This window comes from Periplaneta americana, chromosome 13 (assembly GCF_040183065.1).
Source record: "Periplaneta americana isolate PAMFEO1 chromosome 13, P.americana_PAMFEO1_priV1, whole genome shotgun sequence".
Classification (NCBI taxonomy): Eukaryota; Metazoa; Arthropoda; class Insecta; order Blattodea; family Blattidae; genus Periplaneta; species Periplaneta americana.
In genome coordinates this window covers 77,506,992-77,527,111 of record NC_091129.1, presented here as the reverse complement: position 1 = coordinate 77,527,111, position 20,120 = coordinate 77,506,992, and the positions used below count along the sequence as shown (strand labels likewise).

Genomic DNA, 20,120 nt, shown 5'->3' with positions numbered 1-20,120 from the left:
ACGTGTTAAGTTCTTGTGCTTGTGTTAAGGGATTCGTGTGAAAGTGTTTTAGCGGATATTAGCGTACTTAACACCCATAATGAGTTTTGCAGTGTCAATTCTCATATTTTTAGTGTTTTTTTGGTTTGGCGTTAAATGAATTCTTGCCGTCTCTTACTGTTTCACCCCGTATGTGATTGTTTTATCGGCAATGAAAGCAAGTTTATTGTGGATACATCATTATTTCAATAGTTTAAATATAAAATTAATGAATAGTTAGGTTTATTCGTTCCCCAGTGACATCTGTCGATAGTAGGTGGAGTTAATATAAAAAATGAATACGCACTGTGTATTATTAGTTAAAACTAGCATGACATAACGAATATTTTACTTGAGAACTAACGAAATCTGAAGTAAGTATTTAACGACACTTTAAGTAAATAGTTTGTGGGAATACTTACAATGCTACTCAGTGTTAAACGCATCTATGTAATTGAAACTTTGAACCAATAACAATAATAATATCGTCCATCAAGAATTAGCCCTTTGTAGACTTGTTTCAGCCCCCCACCATTATTAAGCTTGGAGTAATATTGTGTGCCCTAGGATAAGTTACTAGCCATATCGCTAGGTACAGTCCAGTAGCAGGGCTGCACATTTTAGTCTTTCGAAATAATAATAATAATAATAATAATAATAATAATAATAATAATAATAATAAAGGTATCCCTGTCACATACATGCCATGAAGGCACTTGGGGGGCATGGAGGTAGAGCCCCATGCTCCGACCGCCTTTTACCCCCGGGAAAGACCCGGTACTCAATTTATAGGAGGCTGAGTAAACCTCGGGGCCGTTCTGAAAGTTTGGCAACGAGAAAAATTCCGTCACCACTCGGAATCGAACCCCGGATCTTCCAGTCCGTAGCCAACTCCTCTATCAACTGAGCTACCCGGCCGCCAATAAATAATAATAATAATAATAATAATAATAATAATAATAATATACTACTATGAGAGAATAAGAGAGCTGATTTTAGACACAATTAACAATTATATTGTATATAAGCACATCAGAATATTCTGTAAATATTGTTATGTATCCATCTGTATACGAGTAAAAGTTTTTATATTAATTGTCTTTATTACGCATGTATTGTGCATGCATCTGTCTCGCGTCCATGTCAGAGCATAACTGAATAATATTATTTTAAAAAATACATTGCAAACCCCTACCCATGGATTATAATAAACTCTTCCAATTAGATTATGTAATAATGCAGACTCGTCTTGGACACGAACAGAGTGCTGGATTTGTTGGACATGACGAAAGCATTTCCATGGCAATTGAAGTCAAGTTTCCGTAATACAAAATCATTTTATTTTTTCTATTAGTGTAGTCGAAGAGGCCTATAGACATATGTTTTAAGCCAGGTTTCTGGACATGCAGTACACAATGTTAGGAAATCACTGAACTCAGTTGAAATTAATATACCGTACTGGGCTTACATTCAGGCTAAATATCTGTTTATTTCAATTAAATGCACTTTAAACAAAAAAAACTCGTCAACTTAGATATTGAGGGGAAAGTTTAAAATCAGTGTTAATTGCATTTTAAGTTTCACTCCAGCCCCTCTTTTAAATTTCAAATGAGGTCTGTATTATGAGACCTAAGGCGATACTACGCTACTGAAATTTTTAAAATCCACAATTTTTTAGCTAGAGAGTTGAAATTTGTACTGAATATGCATATCAATATCATAAACATACATTGTAAATTTTAATATTTTCTCATAAATACTTAAATAAAATTATTTATTTATTTTATTTTTTATTTTATTATTTTTTTTTTTCAATTTTCTTAGTGAAACTCCTATTTCTAAAAATATTACTTTTAGTCGAATTTTTTCTTAAGCTAACACTGCATATTGTGCAGTGAAGCATTAGTAACACCTAATTTACTCTAATGTATTCATTTATAAAAGAAAAAAATATAATATAATTTGTTTAAAGTTCAAACATTAATAAAAATTAATTCTCTAACAATAAAATTATGCGAAATATAGCTAATCAAATGCTCCATTGCACAACAGAGATATTAGTGAATAAGTATGACAAGTTCCGTCACTCTATCTGTAACCACTGAGAAATAAATTGAATACTTGTCGTTGAAAACGTACAAAATTTATTTTAGGAGATAATTAAATATTTAAAGTTGTGGTTATACATAACTCGTGAATTAACACAACTTCTGCCAAATTATAATAAAAGTATATGTATAATTTTATTAAGATATTGAGATAAAACTTTCACGAAAAAGTCCTCATGAAACCATATATTTTTAGGGCGGAAATAAAAACATGATAAAATTTGTCAAAATTCAACTATTATCAGTAACACAACGCCTTAAATTTGAAAGAGTATTCGATAGTTTATACTTCTCATTCTTTTGTCCTCACTTCGTTTGTTTTATATCGTCGCCTGGCTACCTGGATTATTGTTGTTGTCAGTTGATTGTAGGATGAAAAAAAGAGTTTATTTTAGGTAATTTCTTAATTCAGTTAATTAAATTTACTAAAATCAATGTTCAAAATATGCTCCATTGTTGGCTAAATAGTAATACCACCTCTAGTATATACAGTCACAAAGCTCAATACGTAGTAAATATGCATCCATAGATAGTTGCTAACCACTAGGATCGCTACTATCGCATCATTACAGACAATGCGAAATAGTATCGACACAGTCTATTGTTCCTAGCACCCTCACAACTAAAGTTTCATGACTGTATATAGAGTGTGGTAATACAGTATATTTTGGAACTCCTCTATATAGCATTGCCATACATAAATAACGAAAATCCAAACTTCAGCCTTTAAGTTATTATCCTACATCTTGTTTTATATTTGTAAAGAGTAGGTTTATAATATACAATCATAACATAATAATATTAATTAATATTAGTTTGTGTTACTACCTGAAATAACGTGTAACCAACAAGTCTTTGTTTTATTTTCTTCAACTTTAGTCAACAATATACAATCCAGGTTGCCGGGCAATGACGATAGAAAACAATGAGAACAAATGAATGAAATGTAGCCTATAAACAATTGAATAGATATTCTTTAAAATTTAAGTACAGGTGTGCAGTTTGAAATTTATAAGGGGTGAGGGGGCGAAATCTAAAATACAATTAATACTGATTATAAACTTCCCATCATTATCTAAATTGGCTTCTTTTTTTGTTTAAATTTAATTTAATTGAAGTAAATAGTCATTTCGACTGGAAAGTTTTGAAATAAAAGTCCTGTATATTTTCAAATTAAATTATTAAATAGTATTAAATACAGAAGAAGAAAATCCAACGACAGACTATTATTGATACACTAGGTGCTATATAATTGCCAAATCAGCTTTGAACTGCGAATTCAAAAATTGATGTGAGTCGCTTCAAGTTGAATTGCGAAATTATTTTCACTTTAAATCTGAACGGAACAAGTGTTAAAGATATGATTAATAAATTGATGATTGTATAATAATAATAATAATAATAATAATAATAATAATAATAATAATAATCAACTGGCCTATAAAGAAAAATTAGGAATGTTCCTTTAGCATATTCTGCTTTACCAACCCTGTGATATCATCACAGTATTCGGAAAGATCTCTGAGTAGCTACTTCCATATTGCTATACATTTTCATTCCACGAGACCCTTGCCTACTTTCTGACCCAGTTCTTCCACGCACTCGTCTTGGTTAATTCGTGGTCGTCCCCGGGGCTTCTTGCCTTCTGGCCTCTCTTCCATAAATTGCTTGGGTTTTCGTTCTGTAACCATGCGAGCTAATTTCCCAAACTATTTCAGTTTTTTAAACATGTTACATAATATTTATGATTATATCGATCCCGATGGCGTGACCATATTGAAAGGACGAAGTCGAGTAGATAGTCAAGTTACAAATGACGCTGGGAACTGGGAGCAGGAGAAACACCAAATATATAATGGAAAGATCGGTTCATAGATTTTTTGAATACGGAAAGGTCACTTACTATCAATCTCTGCAAATTAGGAGTAATAATAATAATTATTATTATAATTATAATTATAATTATTATTATTGTTATTATTATTATACCTAGTATTTTGTTACGGTCTCCTGCTAAAGTTTTGGGCATATCCCTCCTGAAAAGTCGTCCACCCCTTGCTAATTGAGAGACTAGCCTATCTAGGTAGAGGTACTTGGTGTCTTTGTTGCCAATTGACTCTGTATTTACAAATGTCACAACTTACTAGCAGCAATTTGAATTCTTGCAGAATATCCATATTTTTTATCTCTTTATCTGATGACATTAAGCGGGCATTATGGAGTTCTTAAAGACGTTTTTCTATTGGGCCACTTTTAATGATATTTTCAGGATATGTGTAGAGTATATTGAGGAGTAACAGTACCGAGTTTCGTCTTTCTATGATGAAAAGTTTCGAAGATTTTTTTGAGGATAATTCTGACCCCAATTTTTTTTAAGAAAATGGGCCTAAAAACAGTAATTTACATGCTTTGGATAAACATATCCAGTTAGGTAAACAATTCCAGCTATTAATTTTCTCGCATACCAGGTTGCATTATAGATATTTAAATTTTAATTTCGACTCTTTTAAATTCATTTAAATTTTAAATTTAAAAAATCATAAATCTGATACTAGAAGTAATTAACATATACAGAGTGATTCAAAACCTCTGCGACAAACTCTGAGGGGTGATAGGTCTGACAATAAGGAACCCTTTTTGTTAAACAACCTATGTCTTTTGACGCATCGTTTCGAAGTTACCGTTGAAAATGTTTTTGCGCGGGCGTATGTCAATGTATGCGAATGTGTGCACCCCTGTTTTTTTGTTTGTTTGTTTGTTTGTTTGGTTGTTTGTTTGTTGAGATGTTTGTAAGAGACGATAAGAGTTGTTTGTTTGTTTACGTTTAATGTTCAATACCTTTTCCTTTCAGTTCAGTCTAAGCATCAATTGAGAATGGATGTCTACTCTTTTTCCGAGTTAGCCGACATGGTAATGTTTTTTGGGGAGGCTCGCGGAAACGGAAGAAGAGCTTTCGACATGTACCAATAACAGTTTCAAAACAGAAATCACCCTCACCACACAATGTTTGCTGGACTTTATCAGCGCCTTCGAGACGATGGGTCTCTTCGTCCCCGGCGCATTGGTGGAAGACCGCGTAGACATCCATTCCCAATTGATGATTACACTGAACTGAAAGGGAAAGGTATTGAACATTAAACGTAAACAAACAACAACAACTCTTCTCGTCTCTTACAAACATCTCAACAAACAAACAGGGGTGCATACATTGACGTACGCTCGCGCAAAAACATTTTCAACGGTAATTTCGAAACGTCGCGTCAAAAGACATAGGTTGTGTAACAAAAAGGGTTCCTTATTGTTAGATCTATCACCCCTCAGAGTTTGTCGTAGAGGTTTTGAATCACGCTGTATAATATGATATATATTTTATGTCAACATTTATGTAATGTGGACCTCACAATTTGTATCCGGTGCCACAATTACATTCATTACAGTTATATCTCTTGTAGACGCCCTTATAATTTAACTTTCGATCCTATTTAGATCATTCAAAATTGACAGTTTTACGACTCTGTTCTTGATTTTCAGTACACTTATTTCGAACACACACTGTTTCTAATAATACTTGTTACTAAAACATACTACACCATCGCCCAATATGTTCGTTATTATGTCTGTTTCTTGTGTACATTTCATTTTCAGATCTCACTTATTTTCTACATATTATACTTTGCTATCCTAACTAACCTCACCCGCTGTACTCCTCATCTATTTTCATTATCTCTATCGTTTTACTTAACTTCCTATTACACTCCGCTAATTCAAAATTTACACTTTTATCACTCCGCTCTAGATTTTCAGTTCATTTAGACTATATCGAACACACATTGTTTTTACTAATACTTGTTACTAAACCATACTGCACCATTGCCCAATATGTTCGTTATTATATCCGTTTCTTGTGTACATTTCATTTTCAGATCTCACTAATTTTCTACATATTATACTTCGCTATCCTAGCTAGCCTCCTCCACCATACTCCTTACCTATTTTCGTCTTATCTAACTTCCTATTCCACTCCTCTAATTCATATTTCAATTTATTTACTAAGTCCTTAGTCGTCTCTTCCTTAACCGTCTCTGTACCAGAAACATCCACTTCGCCATTTTCTGTTAAAACTCTTCATCCTTTTTCTTCACTTCACTTCTCACCATTTCAGCTCCTGCACTTACAGAAACACTTTCACTTCTCCTCGCAGCACTGACCTTCCTTCCCACTAATCTGGATAAATCACTTCCCAAATCACTTGAATTTTTACTCGTGTCACTAAACTTCATTGCATTTGTGGTACTTAAGCAGCTATCTGATTTCTTCACATATGTTTTCTTCTTCTGTATTCTTGATCTCAGCATTTCCTGGTTCTGTCTCGCTTCCTCCGGAACCACCCTGTATAAGACAAGTAAACATACAATTTTTAAGAAAACTGGGTGATATTTACTGTAACAATCAGGGGTGAAAATTCTTTTTAAAAAAGTTGTGGGAAATTTAGTTTGAAATTTCTACTTAATCTGTGTATGGAAGTAGTAGGCATTAAAAAGACACCATTCTTAACACATTTGTAACTGGAATTCGGTTGAATCACTTCGTAACTCGACATGTCGAAGTCGTCCAATGTAAAATAAAAATAAAAAGCCAAAAAATCTATTTTTAACTCCAGAGTAGGCCTATCTCCTTAAACATTATTATATGCATATTAGGGACGTTAAATGAAGTTAAAAAATTGGAGAGGTAAAAGTACTCTATATAATACAGTTGCAATTCCAGTTATAAAATATAGTAGCGAAGTTTGGAAAAAGTAGGAAACTAGCTGAAAAAAGATTGGTTGCAACAGATGTTATTTTTAATAAACTGCGAGATACGCAGTATTTTGATGGATCACAAGAGGAATTTAGTTATTTTAAATGAATTAGAAATTATATCAATATTACAAAAAAACAATTGGAAATAGTATGTACACTGTATGCAAGAAAACAGATACTCGAAAACTTTGCTACAATACCGTGCTTAAGGAAAATAATTAGCCAGACCACTGAAAAGATTAGTAGACAACATTCAGGTGCGACCAATAAAGGTCAAAATTAATTAAGGATAATGATGATGTTTATGATAATCTCTTTGCCGTAGTATATTCAGCTATTATTCTTTAAACTTCATTTAACTGGCCCTATTTTATTTTTTAATAACACTCACCAGTATCGTTCCAGGCTTCCCTGTCAAACGAAAGCTTGGTCTTGTCAAGATGTTCTAGACGTTGAGTCTTTTGTGTTTCTGGACCATTGAGCGTGATGAATTCAAGGGGGGTTTTCGTGGGAGGGTGAAGTTTCTCCCAGGGCTTAAAATTTCCCCCCTTCTGAGTCCATCCAAACTACAGTATACTACTACTATACTGTACTACTGCTACTGCAAATTGTCTACAGTTGGCACCGTTCCCTGTTTCTTTTTTTCCAAGCCTCTCCTGCCAATCACTGTGCTTCTTCCTTCCAGATACCATTACTCCATTGCTTTTTTGGATCTTCTTTCTTTCCCTTGCCTGAAGGATCTTAGTTCAAAATCCTCTTAGCTTTAATCTTAAGCTTTTATATGACAAGTTCAACTTGAAAACAGTGAAAAAGTTAACTACTGTAATTCCTAGTTTCCGTTTGTATGAACATCGACCTAAATTATGGCGGTTCTTTCCCACTGCAATTAGTAAGTAATTTCATATAGACATAATAATAATAATAATAATAATAATAATAATAATAATAATAATAATAATATATTATTTTAATGTACCGAAGTACATATGATATTTCCATGCAGGTATTCTGCGTCATCATACGATGTAAGAGTAATGGAACGGAGAAAAATTCTCTTCGGCGCCGGGATTTGAACCCGGGTTTTCAGCTCTACGTGCTGATGCTTTATCCACTAAGCCACACCGGATACCATCCCGGCGTCGGACAGAATCACCTCAGATTAAGCTCCAACTCTTGCGTTCCCTCTAGTGGCCGCCCTCTGCACTACGTCATAGATGTATATGAACGTAGGACCGAAGTCCACACATGTGCTGAAGTGCACTCGTTTATATATTATTTTAATGTACCGAAGTACATATGATATTTCCATGCAGATATTCTGCGTCATCATACGATTTAAGAGTAATGGAACGGAGAAAAATTCTCTCCGGCGCCGGGATTTGAACCCGGGTTTTCAGCTCTACGTGCTGATGCTTTATCCACTAAGCCACACCGGATACCACGTAGAGCTGAAAACCCGGGTTCAAATCCCGGCGCCGGAGAGAATTTTTCTCCGTTCCATTACTCTTACATCGAATAATAATAATGCTTACTTTGACTTTTAAAGAACCCGGAGGTTCATTGCCGCCCGCCATTGGTCCCTGTCCTGAACAAGATTAATCCACTCCCTACCATCGTAATCCACCTCCCTCAAATCCATTTTACTATTATTCTTCTCCCATCTCCCCCAGAAACGGCCTCCCTAAAAGGTCTTCTTGCCTCCGGCCTCCCAACTAACACTTTCTATACATTTCTGGATTCGCCCATACGTGCTACACGCCCTGCCCATCTCAAACATCTGGATTTATTTTAATGTTCCTAAACATGTCTGCGAAGAATACAGTGCCTGCAGTTCTTCGTTGTGTAACTTTCTCCAGTCTCCAGTAACGTCATCCCTCTTTAGTTCCAAATATTTTTCTAAGCACCTTATTTTCGAATAGCCTTAGCCTCTGTTCCTCTCAACCACACAGAACAGCCGGTAATATAATTGTTTTATAAATTCTAACTTTCTGCGTTTTTGAGAGCAGGCTGGACGACAAAAGCTTCTCAACCGAATAATAACAGGCATTTCCCATATTTATTCTACGTTTAATTTCCTCCCGAATGTCATTTATATTTGTTACTGTGCTCCAAGGTATTCGAATTTTTCCACCTTTTCAAACGATAAAATTCCAACTCTTATATTTCCATTTCGTACTATATCCTGGTCACGAGTCATAATTATATGCTTTGTCTTTTCGGGATTTACTTCCATATCTATCTCTATACTTGCTCCAAGTCAAATTTCCGTGTTTTCCCTAATACTTTGTGGATTTTCTCCTAACATATTCACGTCATCCGCATAAACAAGCAGCTGATGTAAACCCGTTCAACTCCAAACCCTCTCTGTTATCCTGGACTTTACTGACGACATATTCTAGAACAAAGTAAAAAAATAAAAGTAATAGTGCATATTCTTGCTTTAGCCCGCAGTGAATTGGAAAAACATCAGACAGAAATTGACCTATACGGACTTTGCGTTACGTATCAATGAGACACATTTTAATTAATCGAACTAGTTTCTTGGGAATATCAAATTTAATAAGAATATTATATAAAATTTCTCTCTTAGCCGAATAATAATAATAATAATAATAATAATAATAATAATAATAATAACTTTGCACTTTATGACTAAATGTGGAGCATTTTAAGTCTGTTTAGTCTTTAGATCGTTGCGTGTTAAGTGAACGCATTATGCCCCATGTTTGCTTAGAAAGTCCAGTCTCCTGAAGTCTGATATGAATCTTCTCGTGACGTGAAGTAGAGTGTCTCGCATCTCAAATTATAGTTGTAAGTGCAATGCAACGTACGCAAGTAGGACGGCCCACTCTGCAAGTGTAACGGTGAAGAGGAAATTCGTATGTGACCTTCTTCATTTCTACGTACAAGTGCACGAAACTAGTTCCAAGACAAGGTCTAGTCTCCATCCCCTCCCCTTAACTTTTATTTACCCGTACAGAATATTTTAGACGTGTCTCATTTGGTGCTGTTTAAAATATACGACCTTGTAACATTTTATCACTTCCAAAATTCATAATACGTCCTTAATTAAGTCGCCAGTCGTTATGATATTCAACCTGTTTCGGTCCGTGATCTGATACCGTGTTAACCCTGTGCCAGCGGTGTCCACCCTGTGTGCGATAAAATATTTACCATGGACGGAATCTAAGCAGTGTGTCTCATATTATACAGGGACATCATTTTATTTTTACTAACATTTTTAATATTAACCTCATTATACTTTTAGATTAATGATTGATACCCGGAAACACCGTTTGCTACCTCCTTCCACGACTGGAGTTCGATGATACTGGCGTCAAATACAAACAGATCACTTCACTAGGTACAGGAGGGAAGAAAAGTAGTTCATCCATTTACGTAAACTAGGAAATATCGCGATTTTGAGTGTGATAATTTTCATTAGGTTTTGTTTAATCAAAATACAGTACAGTATTAACAATAAGTGTTTTTACTCACGAACTGAGCTATCCATTCGGACGTATTAATTATGCAGTGTATATTATACTGTCTACAGCACATTAGCGTATGATATAGAGAATGACGTTAAAGTGAAAAATAATCATAATATGGATATTTAAACACATTTTTGAAATGGGGCCGTTCATTTCAATACAGGCTTCAGTTCTTTTGTGCCTATTATCGCACTATAGACTATTGCATCTAATTCAAATTACCAGTTTCGTCCTTCATACTTAGTAACTCATGTTGAAATAATTCTGTACCTACTCTATAAAAGAGTACCTTACGTACTGTAAATTAAATCTTCACTTCTGCCCGACCCGTACAGATAAGATTACTCAGACATGCTATCTGCTTTCCGTCCAAGTGGTTATGTCGCAAGATCGTAGAAAGGGGGGGGGGAAATCACGTGATAGTGAATTAATTAACGAGGTCCTCTTATTTAAGTTATTTTAAACAGTTGCATAATATTACGTAGACGTCCAATTAATTCCTAACAGAAATTAATGTTTTCAGAAAAGAGCTAAGAAAGCCCAGCCACTAGTCTTTACAGTGGAGCGAGCAGAAGCAGGTGGGGGAAATCGGGATGCGACGTAGGCAAATGGACGACAGTACCTGTGCGAAAATATAATTCAATATTGGAAGTTTTCGTCACTGGAAAACGCAAACATATTTCTGAAACTTACTATAATCACTAACTCAGTACTGCGGCCTTGGTTCTGTTGGAACTTCGTTAGTAGAAGGGGTGGGAGTGAAGTACATTGAAAAACTCAGGTACAATAAAAGTTGAAGTAAAAATAAAATGATGTCCCTGGACATTTAGGTACATAAAACAGCCGTTTCTTCGACAGAGAACTCCATGCAATTTTTTTTTTCGGCTATCTATCGCTTATGTTCAATTTCGACGCTTAATAATCTTTAGAGGTGAAAGTATCGTAAAATGAAATGCTACTGCTACTACTACTACTTCTACCGTTATTATTATTATTATTATTATTATTATTATTATTATTATTATTATTCAGTTTTTATTTTGTAAGAGTATTTCTGCTATCCTTTGAAAAGGTGGAATTATTAAAATACCTTGGAGCAACAGTAACAAATATAAATGACACTCAAGAGGAAATTAAACGCAAAATGAATATGGGAAATACCTGTTGTTCGGTTGGTAAGCTTTTACCATACAGTCTGCTTTCAAAATAACTGAAAATTAGAATTTATAAAATAGTTATATTACATAACATGTTTAGCATAACATGAAATTTAAAAAGTTTCCAATATGTGCTACCCATGCCAAATCTTACGCATGCTGCTATCTGTCGATTGTTTAGTTTTCTGCGTATGAACGGATGTGAAGAAAATTGTGACACTGGAACGAGTCCATGTAACAAAGGGTAGTCAAATGAAAATGAAAACGAATGTCATTAACAAATTATTTTCGAAACAACACCTCAATCGTATACTTCATAACAAAAAATAAAACAAAATATATCAGATGATAAAATATCATATTTGTAATGATAAAAAATACAAATAAAGTATAAAACACTAAAATAAAGACACGTTTACGTAATCAACAAGATTATGTGAATTTTCTGTCACTTTTTTTCTGTTTTCATTCTCCATATTTCAGTAATATAAAATATAAAATGTATTATTATTATTATTATTATTATTATTATTATTATTATTATTATTATTATTATTATTATTATTATATCACTTTCATCAATTGACGAGTCTGAATATCGAGAGTTTCCAAACCGCCTATTGACTTCTACTTTAAGGTATTATATCGTCGTCGTTCCTGCAATAACTCCTATGTGACATATTTATCGAGTTTCAGATTTTTTTCTCTATTAAATAACGTAAATAGTGGTACAGCAAAATAATAAAATCTCCTATATGTAATTATATTTCTTTCTTTCGAAACTGTTTTTTCTTCTTACTGAAAAATTTTATATTTTGCACATAGGAGTTATTACAGGAACAACGACGATACAGGATATTCTAGACGTAACATTACAGATAATGGATTCGTATAATATGAGGTTGGCACAACAACGTGGCTCCATCTAAACTTAGGAATTTCAAAATATTTCTAAAGTTTAATATTAGAAAATCTATTAATTAAAGCAAAGAAACAAGCAAACCCTCAAATAAACATATACATTAAAGAAATAGTGTTCGAATGAAGAAACGTGTATGTATGTTACTTGAAAAGCATGTAACATACACTTAACGTTGCTTGAACTCTAATTCACTTTTCTCTGACGAACTGTGATTTTGTCGGAGGCTTCCAAAGCATCTTCCTGTGGTAGCAATTAGCAACAATGCTTTGCAATGTGTGTCAACAGACCGCTGTCCAGATTGCGGTCTCTGTGGGGATGTGCAAGCAATATATTTACGTGGCCCCTGCTTTACCCTGTAACGCCATCTGTTAATGAGTCTTACATCAAAGGCCGGTAGCTGCTACTATGCGATACCCACTTATTTGACAGCCTTCAACGAGCGCTGCTGCTACCAGAAGCGGTGTGTCTCACAACTAATTATACACTTTAAAACGTAATAAAAGAACATAGCCTAGATGTTAATATGGTCTTGCAATCAGGTGCCAGATTTTGTAATGTTTTAACATATTGCCTGTAGTGAAAGGGATATGTCGTTATAAGGCAGAAATGAAATGAAATTCTGTTTGCGCTCTGGTAAATACATAGTTCAGCCAAATAATACACACGAACTTAATATATTCAAATACATTACCTTACGTATAGTACATGAATGCATGCATACATACATACATACACACATACATACATACATACATACATACATACATACATACATACATACATACATACATATTATGGAATTATGTTGTATTTATTTAAATTTATTTATTCTTTCCCGTCTTTATATACCGAGATCGCTTTCTGTCACGTTTAACTACGCATATTATGGTTTCATTAATATTTATTTATTTATTTATTTATTTATTTATTTATTTATTTATTTATTTATTTATTTATTTATTTATTTATTATAATATTAATGTACTGGTCAATAGTCATAGGGCAATAATGGCCCAGCACAAGTGGTACCGCTAAAATAGTAATATAGAATATACATAATTAAAATTTGAATACAATTAAAAATTTACAATAATAGTAATACATTTAAAATAAGTTAATTAAAATTGTAATGTTAATTAATGGATGCATAAATTATAAAAATAAAACCATCTTAAACGAAGACATTTTTTTCTAATCTTGATATATTATTATGTACTATGAGAATACTAGAGATGATACGATGAAAATTAAGTATGAACTTTTAAAAAAATACGTAAATGAAAAGTCATTGCCAAGAGCAAACTAAGTCTGTACATTGAAAGGATCGTATTCGCAGCCGTGCATGTTGACATTTTTAATGCATCTGGAAAGTGGTGAAAGAAATTTTGAATTTCTGTTATGGAAAAGTTTGTGAGCTCTCATACCTTTCGTCGGAATACGTAAGGTAATATTGTTTGAGAAGTAGTCACAATATATCACTTTTGAGGACCTTACAAAAGAACAGATATTAATCGAGGCCATGGTGTCTAGCATATAGGTTTCGACAATTAAAGTATTTGCATTTCCTCTCATAATTTTATTATACCCGGACTTAATGACTAGAAATTTGAATGAACACAAAGATAATATGAATTTTCTTAGTATATAATAATAATAATAATAATAATAATAATAATAATAAAATGCGGACGAATCTGAGGCTTTTGAATTAAGGAAAAAAGTTGAACCTATTACTAGTATAAAACCAGAATCATAACAGCTAACAGTATTACATGCTACATTAAGGTAGACCAGAATGGACTTCGGTGACTCATTATTGTTTTTTCACTGATAATAGCAATATTAATAATAATGTTAACAGACATTGCGGATCAAACGCGGCCTTTTGAATTAATATGAAAATGAGCTTTATAGCGGTAAGTTATAAAGCCGGACTCACAATAAAAACTACAGTATTGCGGACTACATTATAATAGGCCGATATACAGGGTGAATATTTAGTGATGTTATTGATTTCAGGGTTATTCTTTGAGATATTTCAAACAAAAAAGTTTCATACAATTTTGCTCGTTTTTGCTTCCTTTTCGAAATAAAGATTGTTTTATATGGAACATTTCATAGATCGTTTTGGGAAAGCCATTGATTTAGTTCCCAATATGCTCAGTCAATTTAAGAGAGTAGTGGATTATGATAATAAATGACTGAAAGAATCTTAGTTTTGACTTTTAAATGAGCAGAAATTTGATCGTAACAAATGTAACTTTTCTCTCTGAAAAGTAATTTAAAATGTTACATTTGTTCGGATTAATTTCTGAACATTTAAAAAGGACAAAACTAAAATTCTTTCACTAATTTATTATTATAATATACTGCTGTCTTAAACTGACTGAACATATTGAAAATTAAATCAATGGCTTTCCAAAACACACTATGAAATATTTCATATAAAACAACTTTTAACTCTTAATGGAATCAAAAACGATAAAAAAAGCTTTTTTGTTCGAAATATCTTAAAGAGTAATCACCTGAAATTAATGATATTACTTAAGGTTCACCCTGTATAGATGCAAAATTATTTTAGCAATTAAGCCAGACATACAACCTACGAAAAATAATATTTTCATCGTCGATAAAACTTACCCGTCACATCGAAACCTCGAAAAAGAATAAGCTGAAAAGCTGTAAAGTGAATTCCCTTCTCATTTCAATACAGAGATATACATAGATTACGAGTATTTAAAATTCATTCTGTGGAAGTCGTCCCTATAGCTATAACAGCGACTGGACTCCTTGCTAAAATGTTAGAAGTGCGTAGAAAAATTGTTTCTTGATTGCAACGAAATTATCCAAAACAGATAGGTGTATCAATATTGGTAAGAACATGGAGAATTATTCGTGCTGTTGTATTAAATAGTCTGCCCGAAGCAAGGCATGTCGTCGGCATTCTGTGCTTGAGTTCGATCCCGGCCCAGGTCGATGGCATTTAAGTGTGTTTACATTGGACAGGCTCATGTCAGTGGATTTACTGACATGTAAAACAACTTCTGTGGGACAAAATTCCGGCACACCGGCGACCTTGATATAACCTCGGCAGTTGCGAGCGTCGTTAAATAAACCGTAATTTAAAGCAAGATATGTCAAATGGCATCTTAGACTATGGATTCCAAAGAAAATAACTTAAGAAAGCAGATAAAAGTAATGGTAGTGAATGCAATATTGTGCGGTATATAGTCTATTTAATGAAACAAAGTGATAAATGTAATGGATTTTAGAATTGCAACTTTCCCTTCATTATCTCTTGAGAGTTTCTCACTAATCAAGATTATTTTATTTTAGGTGACTGCAAAGTCTGTAAGATGCGCTGTTGTTCGGATAACTTGATGTTGCTTCAACTGGACTGGGAGTTTAATGCCTCAAAAATATATCGACATAAAGAGAAGAGAATTGCTTAAAGTTTAAGCTAACCCCAAACCGTCGTCTGCATCATTTCACAGATACCAAATGACACAACAATTCAGCAGTCTTGGAATATGACATTTTCCGGAATATGGTAGTGCAGAAGTGTGGGAAAATAAGTCGCCTAAAGAATACTGTTTCATGTAGAAATGACTTTACAAAATATACTGCAATACTTATCTTATAATTTGGTTATCCATTGCTTCAAAATATTGAACATTGGTGCTTTTCTATCAAATCACACTTTATCTTAGTGACTTTATAAACTTTTCTCTAACGACTGCAGTGGTTTTTCTTCTATTGAAAGAAATGTATCCATTAAAAGTAGGTATGAGTGATAGTTCGTACTGAATAAATCAGTGACCTTACAAAACCTTCGGAGCTGACACACTTCATGGAAAGTTAGTGAATATTTCTGTAAGGTCTTAGTGTGTTACTACAAGATCAAAAGCATTCATTTTAAAGCTATTTGTTAGAGTCTGAAATAGAAATCCTTCACGTATTGCGATTTTAAGTGGAAATTAATATCTCTCTTCATACTCTCCTTACAGGTCCTATTACAGATACGTCGAAAATGTGCATTTTTATGAGTGGAAGTGAATCTCTGTGATCTTGCATAGCCTCTTAGTTTACGTACTCGTTTTCTGGAATCAATGAAGATGTTTCGATAAGACCAGTAGAATGATTTTCAAGGTCATATCTTACAGTGAAAATGTCGAAGATGATTCATTTTTATGTGGTTTAAATGAATGTTAGTGACCTTACATAGCTTTACAGAAGTAAAACCAGAAGTGTGGTATATAGAATCTTGCCTCAGATAATCGTTTCAGGTGGTGCATTTTTATAAGGTGTAATCTTCTTCATTACCGATACGTGTTCTGTGATAATGTGTTACGAGATGAAGAATATATTATGACGTAATTAAATATTCTGGTGGAAGATTTTCATGGTGTTTTTCAACAAAGTGTATATGGTGACCGTAATTAAATATCATGGTGGAAAATTTTGATGGTGTTTCTCAACGAAGTGTAAATGGTGACCTATATAGCCAGTGTTGAAGTACTATCGGGAGTGACCTTACGGAAGGTTCCCATGTGAAGTGGGTGCATGCAGGTGGCGAGTACTGCGCCATGGGCCGGCTCGGCGGCGCCCACAAGACCATGTTCCGAGTTCACTACCGCAAGTTGGTCGACGACTGTGGGAGCAGCAGGGATTCGCTGAGTTTCGTGCCAGAATCCCTCTCGTACTGCTGCTGTCAGTGCGGACACACACAGCAGCTCAAGGTACAGTTTTCATTTGTTATATAAACGGCCTTGTTTGAGAATATCTTATTCATATAACGACACAATTTAACAAACAAGCATCTGTAGCATGTTCTACTCAAAGCTAATTTCAAAATATGTAAAGGAGCAATATTAAAAGTCTCGCCGTTTTTGAGATATGAAGGCGTAAACATACTTCCCAATTAGGCGTGAATTTTACACCTCGATATCTAAAAAACGGGGAGATTTAAGACAGTGCTTCTTTTGACAATTTCAGCTCATTGTTTTGTGTAACACATTCTACAATTCCTCTTATCGAATTTTGCAGCAATATGTTGATTATAATATACAGGTTGATTCTAAATCACATATTCACATGCGGCATTGTAATTATTGCTGTTTGGTTTTACCTAGGATATACAGTCTGCATACTGTCATCTCATTTGTCACTGAAATGGAGTGATTAAAGAATGATCCATTGTCTTCAATTTTCTGAGTTATGCCTGAATGTGCAATTTCAGATATTGAAAATTGTAGTCTAAATAGCGCGTTATGATCGCCATAGTTAGTAGCGTATTTTTCACCTTGATATCTAAAATATGATGGTATCTACAACTACGTTTTTTTCGAAAGTATTGAACCCCGTGGAGAGGAGTGCTGACTCAATAGGCAATGTTGGGTGAAAAATATCCACTCCTAGATGATGTTTTTCACTATTTAAAAGTTAATGTGAATATACTAAATATATCTCCGCTGAGTTCTTCCTCTTCTTCACACTGTCACATCATTGCAATTAGGCCTATCATTGGTGAATAGAATTCTGGGAATAACAGCTAGTGAATTAAATTCCGATTTACGCCCAAGTAGGCTACTGTACGTCAAGCCATGGTAATATAGAATTCTGTGACTATTTGTGCCTGCATATCTAAACAATTATGAGATGTAGGACAGAATCTCGCATAATTTCCACCTATTAAGTTATTCTTTTTCTAATAAACATTCCTTAGAAATTAGTTGAGTGAATAACATGTATAGTAAATAGAACTTTTTTGTGCATTAGATATTGACATAAGTAATGTATTACATTTACTGCTGTTTACATTTGAGTGACATTTCTCTTCAGTCTCATCAAAGAAGGAGGGAAGGAATTAATTGTTATAGGCCTGTATTAAAGGTTTCCATATTCTTGTCGAAGTCTACCTAAAGTAATGATGAATTGAGAAGGTAGGTCAGCGGGAATTACCCGCGGATTCCAGAATGTCCCCCTAGTAAAGATTTCAGACTTTTTTAAAACTAAAAATATATAATTTATACAATAATACATTTCATTTTAATATAATTTTTCAATGACTAAAATAAATTCTGTTATGTAGATTTTGGGGTTGGTGATCTGCAAGCCGATCTTGATTGTTTGAAATTGAAATTTAAATCGTTTGAATTTTCAGTCTTATTTTTTACAGTTAAGAAGCTAATTAATTTTTACCAGTAATTTTATTTAGCTTATATAATAAATTTGTTTACTAAAATAATTATAGACTGTAAATATAAGTATTTCAGTGTGCGATTGCAAAACAAGAGACATTGTTACTTTTCTTGATAATTGTTTAGAAATTCCCTTTATGTGAAAGTGAAATCTGTTAACTTATAATTCCATCTATGTTACCTTCATCTAGTGCTCTTAAACGGATGGAAGAAAAATGAAATATGAAAAACGATGAGAAACTAAATATGATTGGTTGTAATCGATCGTAATCAGGGTGACGCGTTTCGTAAATTGCGTGAAATACATTAAAAAAAATTATCTCGGAGCTTTCAAGAAAACAGATGGATCAATGGCGGTGTGTCCTATGCGTTCAATTGTTCAGAGAACCCTAGAAAAAACAATTTAATTGTTTAAATGAATTTATTTATAATTTACACTATCATTCTTTGTTTCTCGCTCATCTTTAATAAGTTTACTTGCGGCTCTGATATATTTTTGTCGTATGAAAAGCTATGAATCGCAGAGATCGAATAGATGCTTACGAAGTTCTATTTCTCCTCTGAACCTCGCCGAGTCAGCTTCTGGATTACGTACGGGACGAAAGGTAAGGGGTGGGAATGCTGCAGGGGAAACGTGTACATGCGCTGGTACATAGATCAGCGCACTGCGCACTGCGTTGAGCGCAGCTGTCCAGTGACGTAAAGTGAGGCAGCTGACACGCTATGGCGGAAACGCAAGAATTGTTCTTGGTGTTTAGTCTTAATATTCATCTGTGAGTGTGACCAGTGTTCATTTCCAAAGAAAATGAGTAGTGTTCAATATATTTTACAAACAAATTTTTCAGTTTTAATCTTGAAAGATAAGTGTAAAATAAAGAAGCTTGGAAGGCCGTTACCACAATTCGATTTAAAACAAGCACAAACAAGCCGAGGTAAGACTTTTTGAGAGCCTTTAATGTAAAAATATATGAAAGAAACAGCTGGATTTTCGATTGTGAATCTACAAATAAGTTATTTTGTTTCCCGTGCGTACTCTTCACTAACATAATGATAAAGATACGAGCTGGATATGCACTGGTGTGTCAGATTTAAACGATTTGAAAATTATGAAGCATGAGGAATCTATTGCTCATAAGTAGAGACGAGAATTCCATGCAAATGCATGTTTTTATAGAAACATAGGACATAGCTCAAACTTAGTACTTATCCATTTCATTACTTTCAGATTCCTTTTTATAACCCTTATTTTACCTTCAGGAATCAGGATTGAAAAAGGAATAGAAAAAAAAACTAAGTAACGATTCATTCAAGTTTGCACCCATAATTTCTTGCGATGTAGAGGAGTTATTTTTGCCTACAAAAACATATGACTAACAAGAGCAGGAACCTCACAAAAACCAATTTAGAAATTCTGTTAGT

General features: G+C 33.7%; 1 protein-coding gene across 5 annotated transcripts in view; it reads left to right on the top strand.

Moving 5' to 3' along the window:
* Nucleotides 1-20,120, top strand: part of LOC138712041 (EGFR adapter protein-like) — a 1,474,549-nt gene that overhangs the window by 1,061,596 nt on the left and 392,833 nt on the right. For 3 of the 5 annotated variants that reach the window (XR_011335594.1, XR_011335593.1, XM_069843431.1), the window contains exon 2: nt 15,838-17,240. The exons of 1 other annotated variant lie outside the window; for it this stretch is intronic. Coding sequence is in view for 2 of the 4 variants with exons in the window: in XM_069843431.1 (XP_069699532.1) it covers nt 17,088-17,240 (153 nt within the window). In the remaining 2 variants the exon portion in view is untranslated. Of the gene's footprint in view, nt 1-14; nt 393-15,837; nt 17,241-20,120 lie in introns of those variants that run through there. One more of the 5 variants, XM_069843433.1, reaches the window with a different exon arrangement.